This window comes from Oreochromis niloticus, linkage group LG8 (genome assembly GCF_001858045.2).
Source record: "Oreochromis niloticus isolate F11D_XX linkage group LG8, O_niloticus_UMD_NMBU, whole genome shotgun sequence".
NCBI classification, from domain to species: Eukaryota; Metazoa; Chordata; class Actinopteri; order Cichliformes; family Cichlidae; genus Oreochromis; species Oreochromis niloticus.
In genome coordinates, this window is record NC_031973.2 from 19,033,042 (window position 1) to 19,055,294 (window position 22,253).

At 41.8% G+C, this 22,253-nt stretch overlaps 2 protein-coding genes across 5 annotated transcripts in view; both read right to left on the minus strand.

The window, feature by feature from the left end:
- Window positions 1-949: 949 nt before the first annotated feature.
- On the minus strand, window positions 950-7,823 carry telo2 (TEL2, telomere maintenance 2, homolog (S. cerevisiae)). Its single transcript, XM_003438607.5, has 20 exons — window positions 7,104-7,823; window positions 6,749-7,026; window positions 6,578-6,646; window positions 6,000-6,147; window positions 5,785-5,887; window positions 5,643-5,711; window positions 5,376-5,517; window positions 4,884-5,020; window positions 4,685-4,770; window positions 4,365-4,475; window positions 4,165-4,253; window positions 3,979-4,070; window positions 3,756-3,872; window positions 3,599-3,670; window positions 3,335-3,505; window positions 3,164-3,255; window positions 2,991-3,090; window positions 2,848-2,912; window positions 2,637-2,752; window positions 950-1,470 (listed from the first exon to the last, which is right to left on the minus strand). The coding sequence occupies exons 1-20, from the start codon at window positions 7,442-7,444 to the stop codon at window positions 1,349-1,351; spliced, it is 2,520 nt and encodes an 839-aa protein (XP_003438655.1). The 5' UTR covers window positions 7,445-7,823; the 3' UTR covers window positions 950-1,348.
- Window positions 7,824-9,379: 1,556 nt separating this feature from the next.
- Window positions 9,380-22,253, minus strand: part of rab11fip3 (RAB11 family interacting protein 3 (class II)) — a 29,233-nt gene continuing 16,359 nt past the window's right edge. For 3 of the 4 annotated variants that reach the window (XM_005448247.4, XM_025909716.1, XM_019362728.2), the window contains 10 exons: window positions 18,754-18,954; window positions 16,664-16,801; window positions 15,816-15,851; window positions 15,594-15,687; window positions 15,188-15,432; window positions 14,714-14,795; window positions 13,835-13,972; window positions 13,494-13,649; window positions 13,234-13,374; window positions 9,380-13,150 (listed from right to left, as the gene is read on the minus strand). In XM_005448247.4, the coding sequence (XP_005448304.1) occupies window positions 13,037-13,150; window positions 13,234-13,374; window positions 13,494-13,649; window positions 13,835-13,972; window positions 14,714-14,795; window positions 15,188-15,432; window positions 15,594-15,687; window positions 15,816-15,851; window positions 16,664-16,801; window positions 18,754-18,954 (1,345 nt within the window). In that variant the 3' untranslated portion in view covers window positions 9,380-13,036. The remainder of the gene's footprint in view (window positions 13,151-13,233; window positions 13,375-13,493; window positions 13,650-13,834; window positions 13,973-14,713; window positions 14,796-15,187; window positions 15,433-15,593; window positions 15,688-15,815; window positions 15,852-16,663; window positions 16,802-18,753; window positions 18,955-22,253) is intronic. The other variant, XM_003438606.5, reaches the window with a different exon arrangement.

Consider the following 22,253-nt stretch of genomic DNA (forward strand, 5'->3'; position numbering starts at 1 on the left):
CAGTGTAAACGGATAGTAAATGCAAAGAGTTTCTCAAGCCAAAGAAATAAAATATTCTTCAACTGGCCGATCAGTCACATGGTCTCAACTTAACAGAGCTGCTTTTTAGTTGCTGAAGACAAAACTGAGAGAGTAACACACAAATATTACAAAAATTTGGCGATCTGCATGGATTCTAGACTTCAGGAAAATCATCCAAGTGTTTCATCCAAGTATTAAAAACAGTCCTTATATCTTAAATTGTTAGTTTGTCTGGTTACTTATATAAAAGCCAGCTAATGTCATATTCTTGTTAAACCTTTGAATTAAAGCTGAAAGTCTGCACTTCAGTCATGTAGTTTGAAGTGCATTTACTGTGTAGTGGCGTGCACAGGTAAACCCACAAAATAACACATGCCTCTATTCAAAAACTTAAAGACCAAACTACATTTATTGTTATTGTTTTTGTCATAACCTATGCATATTTAATTTTTATTTCCGTGTTTAGCACTAGTATATTTATACACGGCAAAACACTGAAATCCCAATCATTCCCCATCGTCATCAGATTTCATTATTTGAAAAAAAAAAAAAAACCTAGACTTTCTCTCAATAAAAATAAATTTAGAATCTTTTTAATGTACAAAACTGTGTGTTGCACTTTAAGCCTTTAGATATAACAAGGAAAACAGTTGTCTGAATTATAAAACATTTAACTTTTTAACAATGAAAATAATGAATTTAATTAACCAAATGAATTTAGACTAAGAAAAAAAAAAAGACATTGTAGTTTCATTTTATCAGACAATGCAGAGGTGGACTTTCCTCCGACCATGACAACAGGAAGTACTAATAGTATTTCCATTATTTGTCAGTGTGATATTCATGTGAATGTTCACAGGATGTCCTCTGCAAACAAACAACCAAAGTACAGAGAGTACCCATACAGGAAAGAAGCAGAGAAAGGATATCCTCATAACAAAATATTTTAATACATTTTAAACATTTTTTTTATTTAAGGAAAACTTCATCTTCAATCTAATATTTCATTTGGTTTGTAAATCAAACACTGAATACACAAACCTGTGTATGTGCCATTAGTGCACGTGTGAGAAGATGTTTCCTTCTTCAGCTCTCTGGCTGGCACTATGCTGCAGGATATTTTTAAAAAAGCAGCACCTGCAGTAAGTAGGATTCATGCCTGAGCTGAAGGAACATCCTTTAACATCCACTGGAACATTAGGATCAGCCATTTCCCCCAGGCTGACCCCTTGGGCCACCAAATATCCATATCTACATTAAAGACGCATTTCTCTTCATGTGTGGGTATTCACACACCCAGAATGTCATTGTGCTTTCTGACGTTGGGTCACGTCTCCACAGTAGGCGCTTGTGGATCCTGTAGCTGCTTCTTCAGGCTCTTATCCAGCAGCACCAGGCTCTGCACCGCCAGACTCCTGCAATCTGCATCCGGGTCTCCTTCAGCAACATCTGTGGACAGTAACATTATTATTATTACTAGTAGTAGTATTGATAGCTTTCAGCATTTTTCCCAAACAATTTGCAATCTGTAAAACGGAAGTTGTGACCCCTCTGCCCTGTATCACTCAGCTCTGAGTTTTATTCCCATTGGGATGAAAAAAAATAAAACATTTAAAAAAAATAGCCAATCAAATCACGGACACCCCTGTATTACAGGACATCCTGGTTCCTCATCGGCTTCCCAGAAATGTTCAGTCCAGCTGTGAATGACTGTGCAGTATCTTTCATTTCATTTCTTTTCTTTATTTATTCCACACATGGTTCAACAGTGTTTCATTTCCTACACCCATGGGTGAAAAGGAGCAGGAAGAAGAATAAATTCTTATTAGCATCTGCCCCCTATCTGCAATCTAATTATTCTTACAAGAGGGTGCCAACAACCCAAAAAACCCTCTAACATGTATCTTTATGTAACAATGCAAAACTAACAACAAATCAGTATAATCACAATATACAGCACTACTAAATGGCAATGAAAATTTTTCCTTCCACATTTAGCCCAAATTACTTTCATGTTCTTCATATTGATTTATCCTTTTAAGTATGTAACACATTTTAAAACGGTGCATATTTGTACAACTCTTAAAATTATCTTGAAGAGAATTCCATATTCTTATACCCTTAACTGTCGGACACATTTGCCTTTGTGTGGTCTTAGCAAACTGATGCTTAAAGTCAAACTTCCTTCTACTGTCCCCACCTCCTGAACACAATACAAACAAACTTTGTAACTTAAGAGGTAATGTATTATTTCTTGCCTTGAACATAAATAATAATGTCTGTAATTTCACTAAGTCTTCAAATTTCAACAATTTCGATTTTATAAACAGATTATTTGTATGTTCTCTATATTTAACATTATGAACCATTCGTACCACTTTCTTCTCTAACAAGTATAGAGGATTTATATTAGATATATATATATATTAAAGAGGTATCACTTTTGCCACTTTCATTCTCTCAGGAAATACGCCAGTATGGAAGGAAAGATTTTTGTGTGTTAGTAAAGACAGATTGCTGACAGTTATCGGGTGCAGGTGCGGCATTGGGCTTTTTCTTTTCTGTCATTAAAATGTCACACCACAAATTTTTTTTTTTTTTTTTTTTTTTAATACCTGCCAGCCAAGACCTGGTCTCAAACAGCTGATCACTGATGTCCACCAGCAGGTTCTGACTGGGCATGCTCAGAAACACAGAGCAAACAGCGAAGAGGACGCCTCGTCTCACCATCCTTTAACACACAGAATTCAGGTTAGATGACAACAAAGGTCCACAGATATTTTTCTGTTACACTACAGAGACAAACAGAGAATGAATCACACATACTGGTCAGCATGGTACCGCACTGCCCACACAAAGTCCAGCAAAGCACAGCCCATCTGTGCGGCTATCTGAAACAAAATAACAGAGGCATTGTAAAAAAATACAGTATCTTTAATAGGCCAGAGAAGGAGAAATTCATGTTGTACCGGTGCGTTGACTGCCAGATGCATAAAGAGGCCCAAAGTGTGGATCAGCCTGCCCAGTACCAGGTGGTCACTGCCCAACAGGTCAAAGGTCACCTGAGGCCTAGCAGGAAGGTATTATGTATTAAACAAATGTTCTCTTACAGCTGAGTTCATGGATGTGAATAAATGCTTACTTGTCATAGTTTTTAAGCAGAGGGAAAAAGAAGTGCCCGGCAACAGGGGCGTAGCGGTTTGGTGTTGCCTTAGTAACAGGTTGGGCGGCTTTCTGTGGCAAAAACACATAAAATTACTTTTCAGAGCGAGCTTGCACTCAAATTCCAAATCACAAGAGAGACTGGAAGTACCTTAGTGAGGCGTTTTGTCTTGCTTTGGATTCGCTTTTCTACCACATTTCGCCAGTGAACAGGGTTGTCACCGGGGTATGGAGTCGACTCAGCTGTGGTAGCAGAGCTTATGGACGCAGCTTTCTTTTCAGTGACTGGTTTAGAGAGCTCCTGAGCTGCTAAGGCAAGAACCTGCGATACCAAATAATAGAGACCATAATTACATGATATGTTGCATTGATCAAAGACGATCACACAGATAACCACTATGACCTCTGGTTTTACCTCCAAGATATCAAGCCTCTGGCGCAGACTGTAGTTCAAGGAGTAAAACTCTGTGGTTAAATAGTGAGTCACCTACCAAAGGACACAGAAATACAGTTTGGTTATGAACGAAAGTTTGTGGAGCTGTGTGTAGTTTGTTAAAAGAAGGCAAACATACAGGAATACAGTCAGCGACAGTGAGAGCCACCATCGTCGCCTGCCTGAGGTACAGGAAGCCATTAATGTTGTATTTGTCGTCCATATGAAGGAGGACTTTGGACATCTGGACACTGATCTGAAAACAAGAATGAAAACACCTACATTATAACATCAAATTAATTTTACACTCATCTTCCACGGGAAATATTCAAATGTTAGAGCCTCCGTTATTCCCGTCGTACCTCTCTGGCTGCAAAACTGTTCTTCCGCACCAAACTCTCAGCAGCTTGCAAAGCGAGCTCCACGCGCTCTGGGTCCTCAGAGGATATTAAAACTAGATAAGTTTGAAACACGAGCACATGCTGGAGTGAGAATACGACACAGGTGATCATATAGGGCAAACAGGGATGAGATGGGTGGAGCCATACTTTCCAGGCAGTCTCGTAGGTAGCGAGGCGGGGACGCCTTACTGATCTCCTGATCTCCAGACATATCGTATGGAGTGAGCTCATCGTCACTGGAGTGATAAAAGGTTAATCTGCACTTTTATATATGCTTTAAACATGTAAAAGGTTTTTTTTTTTTTCAATCTCTAAATGATGTTATTCTTACTGAATGCTTGACTTACCTGTCGAGATCAGAGTCTGGATCCGTTTTTAATGCCTGAGCTCCTGATGTAGTTTGCGATGCATTCTGAGCTGACTCAGCTGTTTCAGCGGTCTCTTCAGGACCGTCAGCTCTGCAGATGACAGATGACACATTATTTATGAATTTGTATTTAATACATATTGCATAAATTTAAAGATGAATCAGATCATTTTTAAAATTTTAGGTCAAAAATTTCAGAATCCTTAAAAAATAATATTCTCATCACTTAGCAAGTCAGCTGATTGGCAGTTTCATTTTTTTACATCTTTAAGCAGAAGCGACAGACAGAGTACCACCTACCTATTTACCGGCTCAGCCTCTGGTTCGTCACAGGCGCCGGGAGCCAATAGAGACAGCAGCTCACGAGTCTCTTCGTCCTGATCGTACTAGAACACGACACAGCATCACCTCATACACAAGCCTCACAGTCCAGTACAAACGATGACAGGCTGCCTCGTGGCGACTTGTTATATTTGCTTCTGCTATAAATTAACCGTACCTCAAATTTAAGCTTGGTTCCATTGATATCCATGCGGGAGCTCAGGTACTCTCCAATCACCATCCCCATACGCCTGATCCGCACCACATTGCTGTCAAGGTGGGTCTGCATGCCGCCAAGCATACACTGAAGTAACTCTGAGAGAGACGCACGCAACCAAGCAATGACGGTCAGTGTACATGACTTCAGTTTAATCAAGTATTTTATTACTTCAGTAGCTGTTTTGTAGTATCTGATTAGTATCAGTAGTAATTTTACTGCTGAAAACTCTGATTTTTATTTAATGTGCACAAATATGAAGATGTAAAAATATATAACTAATAAATTATCTAGTAAGGGTCATGCAGAAGCTCCAGAATAATTAATAATGGAGTTTGAAGAGATCTTATGCTCTGTGAGGTCTTTCTTAATTAAAAAACAAACAAACAAAAACAACATTCATGGTTTAATTTCATCGTCCTTAGAGTCACAAAGCAGAAGGCTTTGTTATACCTGAGCGCAGCTCCTGTATCTCAGAGTCTTTCAGCAGGCTGACACTCAGCAGGAGGGCTTTGCTGACGTATAACTGCTGCTCCAGAGGCGTGTGTTTCACTGCACTGGAGTTAGCCCAGGCTTGGGACACAGACCGTAAAACCTGAAAACACACATATACCAAAATCATTAACTAACACATTAGCACTGCTGAGTGAGGGTGTGGAGCGGTTATTTATATTCTAATATGTTTATAATATTAGGCTGCTTGACTTCCCATCCACCCACCTGGATAAGAAGAGGTCTGCGATCCCTGTCTGCTGCGAGGTAACCCAGAATAATTCTCAGAACCCGAGTCTAGGAAAAGAGCCACAAATTAAAGCATGATATTCATAACACATAAATGTCAGGAAGGAAGTTACTGTAGTACCTCATACTTATATTGCAGTAACAGAAGTTTATGAGTGATGACAAACTGAGCCTTTTTATTTGTCAGCACCAGGTTTCCGATGATCCTCCCCAGTGCGTCCGGCCTGAAGAAACAAACACACAACAAACGTGCGTCATTAAACGCAGACAGAAATCTGACAGCTGGATAAAATGAAAACGACTTTCCCGGATTCTCCGAATCTGCAACCGGCTCACCCACTAACAGCCTGCACCAGCCCAGTGAGCACACTCTCCATCCATCGCTGGGGAACATTTTCCAGCAGCTTCCAGCAAACCCTCTGCCACACCATGTCTGAGCGCGTGCACGCGGACAGACGAGGAGCCATCACAGCCAGGACCGAACCTGCAGCAGGACAAAAGTGAAGAAAAAAAGATGAGACCAGAGAATGGTCAGAATTTATACAAGTTCTGATGGCAAAAGAGAGCAAAGCTAGTAGTAGCAAGGTGCATTTAATAAAGTAGCTGGGGAGTATAAGTAGTAATAGGATGTTCTGACAGCAAAAGACACGCAGGAGGTTGTGGTACAATGGGAGGATACACTGCAGAGGTTTGCAAAGAGTGGGGAGCAGAGCCACTGGAAAACCAGGTGAAAAATAAACTGATATTTTTATTTTAGGAAAAACAAGTTTTCTAACGCGCTGATCTTTATTTAATTTAGCATGGGTATGAATTTTTTTTTCAGGTTCTGAAGTCTGGCATTCAACCCGAAAAAGCTTAAGGACTCCTGCAGTACAGAGACAAACAACTATAACCAAATACATCCTTAAACTCACCGCTGTGCCCCTGGATACACACTTTCCCAAGTGTTTGAGCCACAAAAGTCAAAGAACAGTCCGTTCCAGCTACAAATCACAAACACACAGAATGAGAGATTACGATGTCTCCTGGCACACACTGTAGTATCCCTAATAATGTGTCATTATTGCTTTACAGATGCCCCTGACCTCTGAGTGCCTGGCAGGTGCGCTCCAGGGCGGTGAGCATTTCTGTGGCCAGCAGTGGGTAGTACTGCTGAGGAAGGAAAAGAGCTCTGTTGTTTAGCTGTAGCTTGTTGGCGGTAATGTCTGGCAAAGCGCTAATACGCCCCAGGAGCGTCTCTCTGAGCTGCGGCGAGTCAGAGGGCGCTGCCTCCAGGCAGTAGGACCAGAGCAGCTCAGCCAGACGACGACGCTGAAGGAACTTCTCAGTGATGTTGACCACATGGTCCAGATTTGAGGTGGGTCTGCAGGGGCGAGACACAGGCATTAAGGTTATTAATGAAGATGATGATAAGCCCATGTCACACCCAGCACCACCCACCTAAGCTCTCCTATTGCATCCATCAGCACCAGGAGCGCCTGCTCTGGAGGTCCTGCGAGGAAGAGGCCGTCCCACAGCTCTGTGCGCTGGGCTGCTGTCAGCTGGTGTAACCAGTCAGCCTGAATGTTGCTGACCAGCAGCTGCAGAGCGGAAGAGTAGTAAGTTTTCCTGAACTCTGCACGCTCAGCTGAGGTGGCTGTGCTCTCCGGTCCTTCATCCAAGTAGGAATGGAGTGTCCGAAGAGCCGTAATGATGTCTGAGCTGTCCGTGGATGACTTGAGTGTGCGGAAACACCGGGTCACCGTTAGTCGCACGTCAGTATTTGTAGTTAACGACTCCATTTTTTTTTTTATAACGGTAACCAAACAGCGGTATGTATTATAATGACAAGCAGCAGTGTTTTACCAAGGTCTGGCCTCCAACTTACGAAGAAAAGTAGAGCAATAAACACTTGTGCTACAAAGAATTAAGTCTACTCGAGTCCCATATGTTGAATGGGTTAGCTTCAGCTGTTAGCCTGTCAAGCTGATGTGCAGCCGCACATTTTTATAACGACACGAGCTTTCATGAGCATGATTTACACTCACAGTAAAATGAGGACTTTATTTTCAGGGGAAATTATCGGTCCCCACGGACAGCTGTGGATTCAGCGAGAGAGTCATGCCGCCGTAGCTGTTTGTGACTCCGAGAGTGCAGCACCAAAATATGCTCGTGGTGAGCAGGATAGAATTAGTTCCGGGTATAAGCGGTCCGATGTGGCGTTCAAGAAACCTACGATTTATTTAATCTATTTTGGTAACGTTGCAGATTGTCTAATCGGTGGATAACCTCCCTCATATCGATTGACAACACACTTGGATACGCATAATTTATTGTAAATATAACAAGAAATAAAACAATGACTTCGTGCCTTAATGTCAACATCAAAAAGCGAAGATATAAAAGTACATTTCAACATTACTGACGTTTCAGCAGCTGGTAACTAGAGTATCTGATCAGAGATAAATATTGTGTACCAAACTGACGAATCTTCAAGTACTTTATTTAGGTAAAATTCTTTATGCTACATAAGTAATAGTACACAAGTATTCTTGAAAAGTGCAAAAGATTTGTGGTCAGCAAAGAACGAGTTTTAAATTGTATCTTTAGTTAAACCTTTGAAAAATGACAAAGATGAAACAGCCTTCCATGTATATAATTTCACACGTATAGTATTTTTGCACCAACAAGGTGTTTCCTAAAGACATACTAGCCAAAACCATTCCATATCTTGGAATGGTGTGCAGTGCTTATTTAAAATAAAATTTAAAAAACATGTAGGAAACTGGGTAAGTGTAAGAAAAAACAAGAAGTAGCAGACCTAAAAAACAGCAGATGAACAATATATAAATTTATCAGATGAATATCTGACCTGAAACAAGAGGTGGGAGATGCATCTGGACTTTCAGCTGATCCTTACAGTTCATCAAAGCGACTGCTTAAAGAAACGACAAATTTAGCTAAGAGAGGTCAGGCTGTGCTGAAGAGTAAAGGTGGTCATATCAAATACAGACTTTCATTAGAACTGGACCATTTTATGTTTGTAAAGGTTTCTTTGTTAGTGTCTTGGTCAAAACTTGGGGGAACCAGGAGACGACCGCTCCAGTTTTGGTGTTTTCTGGCAAATGCCGACAGAACTGGTGTTGGGATGTCAGCACAGGACATTGGCACCTCATACCACCTATCCATCCATCCATTTTCTTCCGCTTATCTGGGGCCGGGTCGCGGGGGCAGCAGCCCAAGCAGAGAAGCCCAGACCTCCCTCTCCCCAGCTGAGAGATAGAATCTCTCCAGCGTGTCCTGGGCCTCCTCCTGGTGGGACATGCCCGGAAAACCTCGCCCAGGAGGCGCCCAGGGGGCGCCCAGGGGACATCCTTGTCAGATGCCCGAACCACCTCAACTGGCTCCTTTCGATGTGGAGGAGCAGCGGCTCTACTCTGAGCCCCTCCCGAATGGCCACCTATATGGAGTTTAACTGATTTATGCTATACTGTGGTGATCAAGTACTCTAATATTTCTGAGCAGTGTACAATACAATAAACAGACACACTGAGTTTGGGCAGTTTGTAAACACTGAGCATGAGAGATGTTGTTTTGAGCATAACCAGCAGATGGTGCTGAAAGGTCAGGAGCCCGACTCCAGCAGCTGGGGGTGAATGGCCGGTTGGAGGCGTCTGTGGTGTGTTGATCAGACATAGCATTGAGTCTGCGAACAAAATGAGCCAATACCACACAGATCATTTTATTCCTTTATTTTCTAATCTTACTTTCACCTTTACCTTTAAATTTTCTCTGTTTACAATGATTGAATTATAGCTCCCCAAGAACAATTAGGATTAGATCATTTTGGGGATCTCAGAAAAAAAAAAGAAAAAGAAAAAAAAGAAATATACAGCTGTAACCAATACTGTTATAATTTATACATTTATCTTCGAAAATAGTTTTACAGTTTATTTTTTTCTCTACAATATTCTCTTTTAATCTTCCCATGTCACATAATGGTAAGCCATGCACTACTCCAGTAGTGACGTTTGTGCCTTGAGCAAACTTTCTTTGGACACTGGAAGTGAGCGTGAGATGAAAGAAACAAAAATAAAAGAAATCCACAAAAAAAAGGAGAAAAAAAAGACAATTCATATTTACAGTTTAGATTTCATCATTATAATTTAACAAACTGACAGTCACGTGGTCAGTGCTTTCCCCAGGGCTCATGATCAGGTTAGTTTAGAGGCAAAGTTTGAGACAGAGGCACAGTGTTTAGACTAGCAGGCCAGTTTCTTCTTCTTTCCTTTCAGAGTAAGCCGAGAGCTTGATTTTATCATATACTAGAACAGGAGAAGTGTTAATAAAAGTGAATCCTGATGGATAACTTGATCCGTCTATGTTTAAATAGGTCTTTGGTCATTTTTAAAAAGCAGGAGTAAAATGAAGAGAGAGATCTGGTTAAAGTGCAATCACCTTCAGCTCCGCTGAAAGAAAAGATTTTGTCAGCTCTGTGGCTTCACCGACTAATCAAACTGTCGCCAGTCATCAAACCGTCTGTCAGAAAGACAAAACACCAATCGAGTGTTGTGTATCCCGCTGTGCGCAGGCGTCGTCCCGTTTCTACATTATAGCATAATAATGGTTCAGTATTATAAAGAATCTGTCGGGGAAAAAAGAAAAAAACAAAAACAAACTCCCATCACCACAAAAAAAAAAAAGAAGAAAAAAGGCAGAAAGCTGAACAGAGAGCCTGGATACGAGGTTTTGTGAGTCACGTCGAGGTCTCAACCTACAGCTCTGCCGAGCGATGTTTCAGCGTACGATTCTTCAGTGAGAACACAAGTCAAACAAGTGAAATATACATTAAGAAATCTGTGTTTCCATGCAGTACCTGACTCCATCTGGGAAGACGACAGTAGAAAACTGCAGACTCAGCCGTATCTAAATCACAACCCCAAAGAGGTCAGAGCAACATCAGCACAATGGAAGAGAGCCCAGACCTCAACAGATCACCGCACTGAGCAGGTCACATTCAAGCTTTGTTTTGTGTGTTTGCTGACTGCCCCAAACGTCATATAACTTTGCTTTAAACTCTCTGAATTCGGTAAATTCTCCCACAGATTTATTCACTGTGAATTAATCACCTCCCCTCATGAATTCAAAAATGTACAAATATATTTTCAGCAGAACAGATCACAGATCAGAGTGTAAGTCCAATAAATATCTGCATGTGATTTAAAATGAGAGAAAAGAGAAACCCAAACGATACTGTACACGCTACATGCTAGAGAAGAGTACAGGCAGCTGTCTCTCAGCATAAGACAAGAAAAAGAAACGCTCTTATTTTTTTCTCCTGACTATAAAAATACCTAGAATCTAGAATGAGTGTAGAAAAAACTTTACATGTACAAGTCATTTACATCCAAGGCCATTTTTCATGGAGTGGCAGGTGATGAAGAGGAGCGGTGAGATAGACTTCAGAGGTGAACGTGTGAAAAACAGGAATGCGTTTTAGCATGTGTGTGTGCAGAACGCCATGCTGTTTGGACAAAAATAACCCCCTCCCCCCAGTCTTCATGATACGAGTCCAACAAGATGCCTGGCATGTAAATCCAACATAAACATCCACTTTCCAGGTCAGAGGTAAAAAAAAAAAAAAAAAATAATGTCCACGTGTTTGAAGATGGCTGCAGAGTACCGATGAGCACAGAATCAGTCCTTGTTCCTTCTTGCCGTCCTTCTCATTTACAGCAATAAGGAGAAACATTTTAAGCAGAGGAAATGGAGAACAGCTTTTCTTTATCCTGTCCCTTCAACCCACCCATCAATGTCCACTTCATGGGCCAGCATTATTGCTACCAAGGTCTGCCACTTCTCCTCAATGTTATATGCAGATTAGGTCTGGCTGACAGTCAGCAGAAAGCTCATCTGAGCTCTCAATGACAAACTAATCTGAAGTCATGGCTGCAGGATTTCTTTTTTCCTAAATAAACTCAATTTAATGTAATTATATTAGAGCAATGTAACACCCTCCCCCAATACAGCATGAGTGGGATTCCTTCAGAAACAAATCCCACACTTGACAATCTTCATTTATGATTTCATCCCTTTACAATAAACATTTTTTTCTATTCCATCAACAAAAACAATATTTAAATCAAAATGTAGTGCAAAAGTCTGGATTCTTCTCAGTTGTCATTTGTCAGTGTTTCAGTCACAACGACATTTCCACTGACAACAGATCGCTCGTGAAGGAAAAACAAAAACTGATAAGCTTCCCTGTCGCTTTCACTCAGCAAGAGAACGCAGAGATCAGGTGGGCTGGACTTCACCGAAGCCAAACTACAGTTTCCACCATCACTCGCCAGCTTCCCTTCAAGTTCAGTTCAAGTGTCTGGAGAGTTAAAGTCAGTATACCCAGCCTATACTTTGTGCAATACATGGGAGATATCTAAATGTTTGTGCCAGGGAGTGATGGGAAACGTAGTCTTTCCAGCCCACCTGAAGACCTGCAGGACCCTGTTTCATTGTAAAAATAAATGATTAAGCAACTTATAAAGCACACAGATCCTTCACTTAAAGGTTTCAAGAATGTTTTTCCACTCCTAGTGTTGCCAAGCTTCTTCCAAAACCAGAGCAAAAAAGGGGAATGTTGAACACATCAAATACACACACACACACACACACACACACACACACACAAAAACAAACCCCCCTTGAGGCATTCCTTGTCTGCGACCCAGCAGAAGTTCCCTGGAAAAGACGGCTGAACTCTGTTAAAGGAGAGAAGCGCGCGGGGCTACGAAGCACTGCAAACTTTTAAAATGTTAAGGACAGATTCTACTCGGCTCCTGAGCGGCGCTTCATACGGCTTTTGTTTAAAAACACGATTCAGCGCGGCTCAGATGATCTGAGCCATCATACTGCCACCATCCCAGCAAGCCTTCGCCGACTGAACTGAGGCATGTGTGGCATAACTAATGAAAACTTTGATCACCTTTTATTTAAGGCCTTTAGGTATAACTGATCAGGTTTTAGCTCTAGCATCGTTTGGAAAAGGGGTTTCTACTTTGTAGGATATTTCCCTCTCACACACATTTAGGCTTTCATTCACTCAAACGGGGAATCTTGGGTCCCTCTAGCCACGAACATGGACGTCATCAGAACCCAAGTGTTGTTAGGAAGGCCGACACAGACGCTTACAAAAAGCACAGACTCGAGGGGTATTTAACCAAAAAAAAAAAAACTAGCTTATTTGTCAACGACAGCCATGAACTGTTTGTCAAATCTTCTCCGATTGGGGGAGTTGGGCGTTACGGTTTATTTTCTCCTTCCAGAATATTTTTATATCCTCTATTAGAAATATCTCCAATTTTCTTAATTGCAGTCCGTAGAGTCCCTCTGACTGTTTATTTGACCTCGAGGATGGAGGGGTTGGACTCCATGATGGCCACGATGATTTTGTCGATATAGTCCTGGAGCCTGTAGTTGATCTCCTCCTGCTTGTGAATGGCCTCCATCAGCTGGAAACAGAGAGAAGCAGAAGTGAGGAAAAAGCCGACAGCAAATGCGGTTCATGACTTCTTTCCCCATTTTCTCAACCTACCTCTGTGCGAGACACAGAGTTGATCTCTGCAGCCAGGGAGTCAGAGAAGGATGCAGACATCAAATTCTTTGCTCCTTGGATGCTCAGGTTGATAATCTGGCCGTTTAATTCGTCATTCTGCTCCTTAAGAGTACGGTTGTCCTGCAGAGATTAAGTCAGACGCATCACACTGTGAATCCATGCAGCTGCTAAATTATTCCCCTCTCCATCTCAAAACCGCAAAGACAACAAAAACAGCAGAATGAGGATTCTTTTGCTACCTGTTTGAGTCGTTTTATCTCCTGCTCCAGCTCGGCTTCACGGGTGCGGGTCTGGTACTCCTGCAGCCCTGCTCCAGGTGAACGTCCTCTCTTTGCCTCAGCCTCCAATTTGTAAAGCTGTAGGTGCTCAAGCTGTTTTCGCAGATCTTCAATCAGCTGTGGGACAAACAGATCAAGGGATGTGAGGAAAAATGATGTTAATGACAAAAAACTAGATAATGTAAAATTTTAATATGGATGTGATCTAGCTGTATTCTGTTTTGTATCTTTTTGTGCTACTTGCGTCAAACAGAGAAAAGAAAAAACAAAACAAAAAAACCCCAAAACAAAACATGTCTGACCTCCTGCGTGGACTCCTTCTCCTTCTGGTTCTGGTGGCGCTCATGGCTCAGCTTGTCGGCCATCTTCCTGCGAGACTCTGTCTCCTCTATCAGCCTGTCGGCCATGGCTTCAGCCTCATCTTGCAGCTTCCGCTTCTCCTGGAGAAGGAAAAAAAAAATAAAAAAATAAAGATGAGGGGAAGTGTTAGCAAGAAGTGAGAAAAACAATTCTAAATAAGTCCCTGTAAGTGTCACAGAAATGGCTTCTGTATAAAAGAGGTTAATAGTTGGTTCCAGCAGTTAAAATGTTTTTGCTTCTAAATTTCTGTGGAACATATTGTGAAGGTGTGTTTTATCTGGTGTATGAGATGCGTTTATCTTGGCACAAAGAACCATTTTTTGTTGCACCGCTATTATCACAAGGTTTGGGTGTGATCATATAGGCTGTGAGGCCTGCGTTTGATAATCACACAAAGGATTTCAGTGAGTCATCTGCTGAAGTCTGGTTTGTCTACTAGCTGTACAAGGTATTTATTATAATTGTATTGTAATATTGTGCAAATTTGTAACGTATGGTGTCCTAATTACTTATTTAATTTAGAATGCACAAGACTATAAGGTTATTCGTCTAGGGCCTCCGAAGTGGCAGGCGGCCACAAGGTAATTTTTGTTAAAGCACATGTGTTACTTTTAAGTGACTGAAATGCCTACAGCCTTTGTGTTTTATGTTTATAGTTTTCACGGTGTTCAATAAATACAAGCAAAGCGCCCGTCTTGAAGAAGCCGTGCCTGTGTTGTCATTTCGGAGCTACAGTCCCTGCAGGTGAATGCATGGGAGATAAGATTATGATAGGAGCACAAAAGAGAAAAGACAAAGCAACGTGACAATGATGTCATCACCTCCTCTAGTCTCTCGATGTTTGCTCGAAGACAAGGAACGCAGGACCTCAGCTCACTGTTCTCCTCGTCCAGCTGCTGCAGCCTGAGGAACAAGCACAGATCTGTCAAAAGTACACACCAAAACCAAAAACTCCACAACAGCTCTGTTTATTAATATTTAACAATCTGATTGCACAAGGGGGAAAAAAAAGCAGCGTCTGTGGAAGATTATTGCCATATGGTGGCAGTGCAGAGCCATGAGTCCTCCAATGAAAAAACCCACAACCTCTTCTCACAATGAGCAAGGCTGTTATAAAACACCATTAAATATAAACGACGCAAAAACCCATCTGTTGCAAGCAGAAGGGATCAAAGTGCATTTATAATTATAATTACAAGCAGTACATTAAATACAGTAAAAATCTATATTTTGATATTTCGTGGAGCCACAAAGGTGTAAAAACACCCATTTTTCCCCATTCGCAGTCTCCTCACCTCGCCTGCATGTTTTCGATCTCCAACCCTCTCTCTCTCTCCAGCTTGCTGAGGGCCTCCTTGTGACGCCGGGTTTCCTGCTGCAGTTCCTCGTCAGCTTGGAGCTCCTGCTCCTTCAGCTGCTCCTCAAAGGCATTGGCCCGGTGCACCAGCTGAAGGTTCTCCTGGCGCAAGCGTGTGTGCTGCTCCCCTGAAGCCTCGGACTCCTTCTCCAGCTCTGCCACTCGGCGCTCGAGGAGGAGCACCTGGACAGTATACACATTTCACGGTTATTAAAAACTCTTGTTTTGACTTTTAGCAATTATACCTATCGATCTGGCTGCCAATATAAAATGTTCCTCTCTTTCGCAACAACTGTAACAGGTGAAAACCATAGCAGCTCATTCGGCGTAACCACAACTGTCACCTTGTCTGTGATGTCGTTGTCAGCCAGCTCCAGGATGTCCCGCGTCAAGTCGCTCATGGTGTCCAGAGTCATCGAGCTGTTCTGGAGGAGGTGTCTGCATGTAAAGAGCAAAAACGTCACTCCATCTTATCCACTCATATTTGATAAACAACTGCATCAATTACAATAATACTAGAAAAATGAGCTGATATCTACAGAATACCGAGATAAAGTTTGGCTTACCTCGCCACTTTCTTGCTGGATAGCCGCTTGCCAGCACTGGATGGGGAGACAGAACAACAGGAAAAATGGTCAGGAAGAGAAAACGATGAAAAGGAAAGAGACACCGCAGCTTGGTATCCCTATCCAACCCCTCATCCCTCTGTCTACTAGCAGATCTACTAGCAAAAAAACCAAAACAAAAGATGTTGATGAATAATTACTAAAGCTACAAGGCATTCACACACCACAGCACTCTGAACACCAACAAACCAGCATGTATCAATAGTATCCAACAGGTGCTGATGTAGGATCAAACAGATTAACACACCCATGTGAGTATTACAGAAACCTTTAAAATAAAATATCCATTTCAGCACTTGGCAAAAATGAATTACATGAATTTACAGTTTGTAAATAAACCAAGTTTGGGAATTACTGTGTTTCTGTAATATGGATTTTTCACTACCAGAAGGGATTCAGTACAAAGTCAAATGAAGCATGAAGTCAATGATGTGAGGAACGAAAAGAAACTCTGAAACAGACACCACTCACCTGTGATACTCAGTGATTATTTCATACTGCTAATGTCTCAATCAAATGAATGAAACGTGAAAATCAAACTATGATGCTTATTTTCAAATGAGCATTCTTTAAGAGTCACAAATCATTTGTCAAGATGGCAACGATGGAAAAAAAGAAAAAGAAAGCAGCAATGTTATTCCATCAATATATACTACATGCTAACGCTGCTATCTATCATGACAATGTCATGCAATCATCATGACAACATGCGTGACACTGCATCTAATCGGCACTGCACACACAGTCACACAGCTTATAGCCAGAGGAGGTTGTGAATGACGTGTTACCTAGTCATCTCTAGGAAACTGAGGCGAGTGGAGAGGTCCTCGAGACGACTTATTTGTTTGTGACACTGGCTACAGAAAAAGTCCAGCGCCTCCTCCCTGAGGAAGCTCTGAAAGCAGCCAGGGGGAGAAGTGGGTGCACTGGAAAGAGGAAACAAGGAGGAAGAAAAGGAAGGGGAGGAAGTGGTGAGTGCTGGACAAGTAAGGGGGTGAACACAGGTGGGAAGGGACACCACTGGGGTATCGGAGAAATCCACAGAAGAGTTTGAAAAGAGTGACGAGTGAAGGCTGCAGTGCTGAGAGGAGATGTGAGACAGACTGCAGTGTGGCTGTGACTCGTGCTCTGGATAGTGTAAGGAAACAAAACATCTTAGATAAAGACTGTGCTCATCTTTCTTGAGTGATTAGATCCCCCCCCCCCCTATTGAAGCTCAGCAACTTTGCAGTAAGCTCAGAAAACCAACATGAGGTTATCAAGCAAAACACATCAAATCAGAAGGCGGCGTTCAATCCCTCCAGCAGAGATTCACAGATCTGATCCAACACCCTAATAATACACAGTTTTTCCATTAATTTGTTGCCTGCCTGAATTTTATTTCCTTGCTGGTCTCTTCACATCACGTCTACCAGCTGACTGTTTATTCAGGGAGAGTCAGACCTGAATTACCTAATAAACTGGCACCTGTTTCGGTTCCTGTAGGCAGAGAGGCTGCGTTACACGACAGACTGAGAGTCACTCGATGGCCATATGCAGCATCATACTGAGCAATTTTCTCCTGACAGCGTGTTAAACGATGCCCACAGCGATGTGTGTTTGTGCAGAACAGGACTAACCCGACAGAGTGTGCACATGCACTCAGTACGGTATTATGTAGATAAATGTGGGGGCGTGTGTGTGTGTAGGCAGCAGTGATACATGCGCCAACAACGAGCATGATTTGCTCAAAACACGGTGACGCATTCACACCGAGTGGGTGAAGCTTGTGGGATGCGGTTATTTTCTCTGTGTGTGAGTCTATCCACTAAACAGATTTTTGCTCAACTTGTAAGGGAAAAGATGCGCTTTCTGTTTAAAAAATATTATATAATATTTCTTTAGATAATATATACTTAACAAAAATCTAAGAATTATAATACATCTATAGTGACGTAGCCTTCCTCTAATGTTAACAAAGGCTTTACTAAAACAGCAGGAACTGAGTGAGGCTGTACTTGAAGTCTTTAATAGTGATAACTGAAAAGGTATTATTAGTGCCAATCCAGTTACCCCAGCTTATTTCTGCATTGTCAGTAGGCTACAACAACTAGGCAGTTAGCTGTTAAGAGCTTCCTGGCAAGTCAAGTCACTGAAATATCACCCAAGCGGGAATTACGCATTATCCGGCTTAGAGTCTCTGATGAGAAAAAGAGGAGGGGGGAAGGGAACAAATGAGCGGGAAAAGGCTAAAACAGGAGCCGAATATTCAACATAAAGGTGCAGAGCGTGAATCAGTTTGTGTCTGGTGCCATTTCTGTTTTTAAATGGGCACTTTAGACAGCTGGAGCCTCTTAAAGACGTCTAAACTCAGTGCAACAAAAACATCCATCTTTGTCTGACCTGCACCAACAGATGCCACCTTTAAGACACACTGACTGAAAACACATTTAGTCCAAGGATACCAAGAAGCATCCAAAAGAGAAATACATCCACATTTTCAGTTTCGTTGCAACAATCAGAGTTAAACCAGATGGAATGAACTTGGTGTTCAGGCCATCTTATCTTTCCCTTGGCAAGAAAAGAAGGCAGACAGTGGTGGCAAGGATGTCTCCAGATATGTCTTATCAATGCTTCACCTCAGTGTCTTTGTTAAAGGAGAAACATTTTCTCTGAAGAATGTAAAGATACGTATCAGGGCCTGGACAGCACATCTGAGAATGTGACAGTCTCACACCTCTTATCAGGAAGGGCTGATAAAAATAAAGCCATGATTTCACAGCCTAAATTCTCATAGATTCATGTCATTTAGAAATAACCTTTGTGCAGGTTACACTTTTTAATGGCTTCTCAGTTCTACAGACCTGAGAGGCGCTGTGTAGGGAAGACAAGCTCATACCTGGGGGAGCGCAATGCTGAGCCATTGACTTGCTCAGGGGTCTGTGTGATATGGGAGTCACCCTCTCCCTCGGGCCCTTCTGTGGTGCTCTCCAGCAGCAACTCTGAAGTGTTACTTTCCCCAAAGTCCTCAAAGTGCTCCTCCTCTCCACCGATGACCGTCACCAGGGAGTGGTTATGGAGCTCTGAGTTCAGGGAAAACCTGAAACACACAGTAGAAGAGTTACTGAGTGTGCCCACAGGCGTAAACAACAACACTGTGAATGTCAAGTCCAAGTAAAAAAAAAAAAAAAAAAAAAGGAAGAAGAAGAAGAAAAGTGCCAGGTTAAGACAGATTAAATAAGTAACATCTGTCCGGACATAAATAGCCACACTTCCATAAACTTAACAAACCTTAATCTCTGAAGCTCAGAATCTTGGATCTAACCAGATCAAAACAAGCACAATTAATCTTTCCCCGAGAAGAGCAACAGTCTGGACAAGTTCGATCGCTCGTCTTCAAAGTTAATCTGTTAATTCACATTAATCCCGAGGCCTGCTTTTGGCTGAAACAACATGTCTTGTACTCTGTTAATGCAAAACCTCAAGGGCAACACCTGAGACATGTGACTGGAGTCTTTGTGGTGTTTAATGTGGGTCAAGCTTACTGAAAAACCTGAGACTTTCACCCACATGACTGCTCTGGCTGTTGTGTGCAGCAAAACATAATTCAGGTGGAGGGGCTGGTCTTGAGGCCTTTGTAGTAAATTTGAGTTACAAAACAAGATTTACTTCCATGTACCAGGAAAGGTTCAGAGAAGGGTTTTCCTGTAGTCCAGCAGGATGTTGGATGTCTTAAACGTGCACAAACACACACTCTTACAGGAAGAGGATGCCTAAATCAGCAGAAATCTCTGCTTTTTCAGCACATCGTGACATGATTTGTTTTGCTTATTGTCTAATTCAAAGCCAACACTTCTAAGCACACTTAAGAAGTAATAATTCAGTTTTAGCGGAACCCCCCCCCCCAAACCAAAAACACATCAGGCTGAACTGATTAAATATTAACAAAACCAATGTTATTGTTACTCACCCTTTATTCAGGCTCTTGCTACTTGGCCCCATATTGAGGTCCCTCGCACCGAGAGACGGTGACGAGAGAGAACGCATTTTTAAACGCCCTCCGCTGCCCTGGCGTGAAAGCCTCGGAGCAACTGGAGTTAAAACCCCCGACAACCAGAGTGGAATCCTGAATTTTCACAGTTTACCTCAATCTAAAAACAAAAACCACCACTCTCCAGTGTGGAGAAAACAAATCCTGCGGAGCTGCAAGTTGCCAGTGCTACATGACGGATGCTGCTGCCGCAAAGACTTAAGGCCGTGTACTGGTAAGGGCTGACTGTGAGTGGCTTAATCAGATTTGAAGCTAAGCAATGACCAACAGACAGCCCTGCTGACTGTCCAAGGGCCAAATGTGTGTGGGGGACACAGGGGTAGGACAGAGAAGGGAGGAGGTGGCTAATCCTGTTAGATTCTTAATCCCCACTTCAGTGCATATACTCCTATCCTAAAATCTCTTTTGAATGCAGACTCAAGCTAGGGTTAGCTCAGCTAACCATGCTACATGGCAAAACCTCAGCTGATGTAGCGTCCACTTAGTTTCATTTCATCAGTAGTGCTCACAGTAAGCCAAAGAATGTATTTGACAAGGAAGCTGTATTAAAAAGCTTATATAGACATCAGTGTTGGACAGTAATAACAATTTAAATAGGACCTAATCTCCTTTCATAGGATTGATGATATCACTGGTATTACAGAAGGGCACTTTTTTTCTGGCAATTAATGTTTACAGTTTTTAGTAAGCAGGTGAGAGAATATAAACACTTTAAAATGTCACTTTGAGTCAGACTTAGAGGTATGGGTGATGATGAGTAAATGGAGAGGCAGAATCAGATTAGCCTTGCTAAAGAAAAAAATTGGGGGGGGGTGGGGGAGACAAAACAAAAAGAGCTAACTCAACACTTCCTGGAATTCAAGGTTCACACATGGAATGGGAAGTCCAAACACATCCATGTGTCCGATCCGTCACCAAGCCGGACAGACAGGTCACACAGTCAGCAGATGAAGCCACATAGCTGTGCACTTCCTCTCTCGTGTTTACCCTAAAAACTGTATCAACAAGAACGCTTGCATGCCGACATAAATCTCATCTGCCACAGCCACAAACCTGTTATTTATGTGGGCCGTCATTTGAAGTGTCCGACTGTTTGAGACATAAAAAAAAACTGATCTTACAGTCTTTAATTCAATTAAACACTGACTACTGACGAAAATATTAATGTGAGAATCAGACACAAACCCTCACCTCCCGCTAGTCTGTAAGAGATCCGGAATGTGGTCTTTACTAATTTTGTCAACTGTGAGTGGGCTGCGCTAGTGCTGAGATAACTGAATGCTTTCCAGAGCACAACTTCAAATTTAACAGCAAAACCAATTAAAAGAAAGTCCAAAGAGCAAAACGATTAAACCCACATTCACCATGAATGGATTTAAAAAAAAAAAAAATTTAAAAAAATGAAACAACACTATTTTTGAAAACACACAATGACCAATTTTAGCAAAGAGATAACTTTTAAAATAACTCACCTGCTGTTATTAGAAACAGCTTTACTAAATAACCAGAGAAGATGAGTAGATCTCAGCCTCTTTTCAGGTCAGTAAAAAGACTCCCTCACTCCGACCACGGTGGGTAAAGAATAGTAGAAGGGCTTTCTGTGTTCAAGGTTTCTTGTGCTTACACTGTGCTGATTCCAAGTTATCTCTGAATAAGCTTTCCGGTTCAGTTGTACTAAAAACACCAACAGTGAATGTCCTCACTGATTATGAAGTTTTGCCCCAAATACTCTATACCATATATGATTTCACTAGGAAAAAAAAGAAAGAAAGAAAAAAGCTAAAGAACATTATTGATGTGCTGCCGGTGAAGTTTTGAGGAAATACCGAAGTTTAGAACAACAATTTGGCCAAAACAACAAAAGTCTTTATTACAGAGAGTTACTAACTAACCTTTTGTCTCCTGTATGGATGAAACCATTTTTGAAATTTACCAGCACATAATTTAAGTGATAGCAGGTAAATCAACCACTGACATCTATACTGATATTTCGCTGAAATACAGGTGTCTCCATTAAGGACAACAAACACAGTAACGCATGGATGACCTGAGGGGAACTGAAGGCATTAAGTTAGTGGTGGCAGTCTCTCTTTAATCTGCCTGTCTGCTGACCCACATAGAACCCAAGTGATCCAGTGTCACACACGAAAGACCCATAAACCCCATCATCTGTGTAAAAGGGCAGCGCAGGGCAGCTCCAGGGCTAACCCTCAGCTAGAGATTTAACACACATTTTTGGGGGAGACTTCTGTAGCCAGCAGGCATTACAAACATCATTTCTGCATCTCATGATAAGTAGAATAAAGGGAGGATGTATGACTCAAGACACTGAAGTTTACAATCCAATT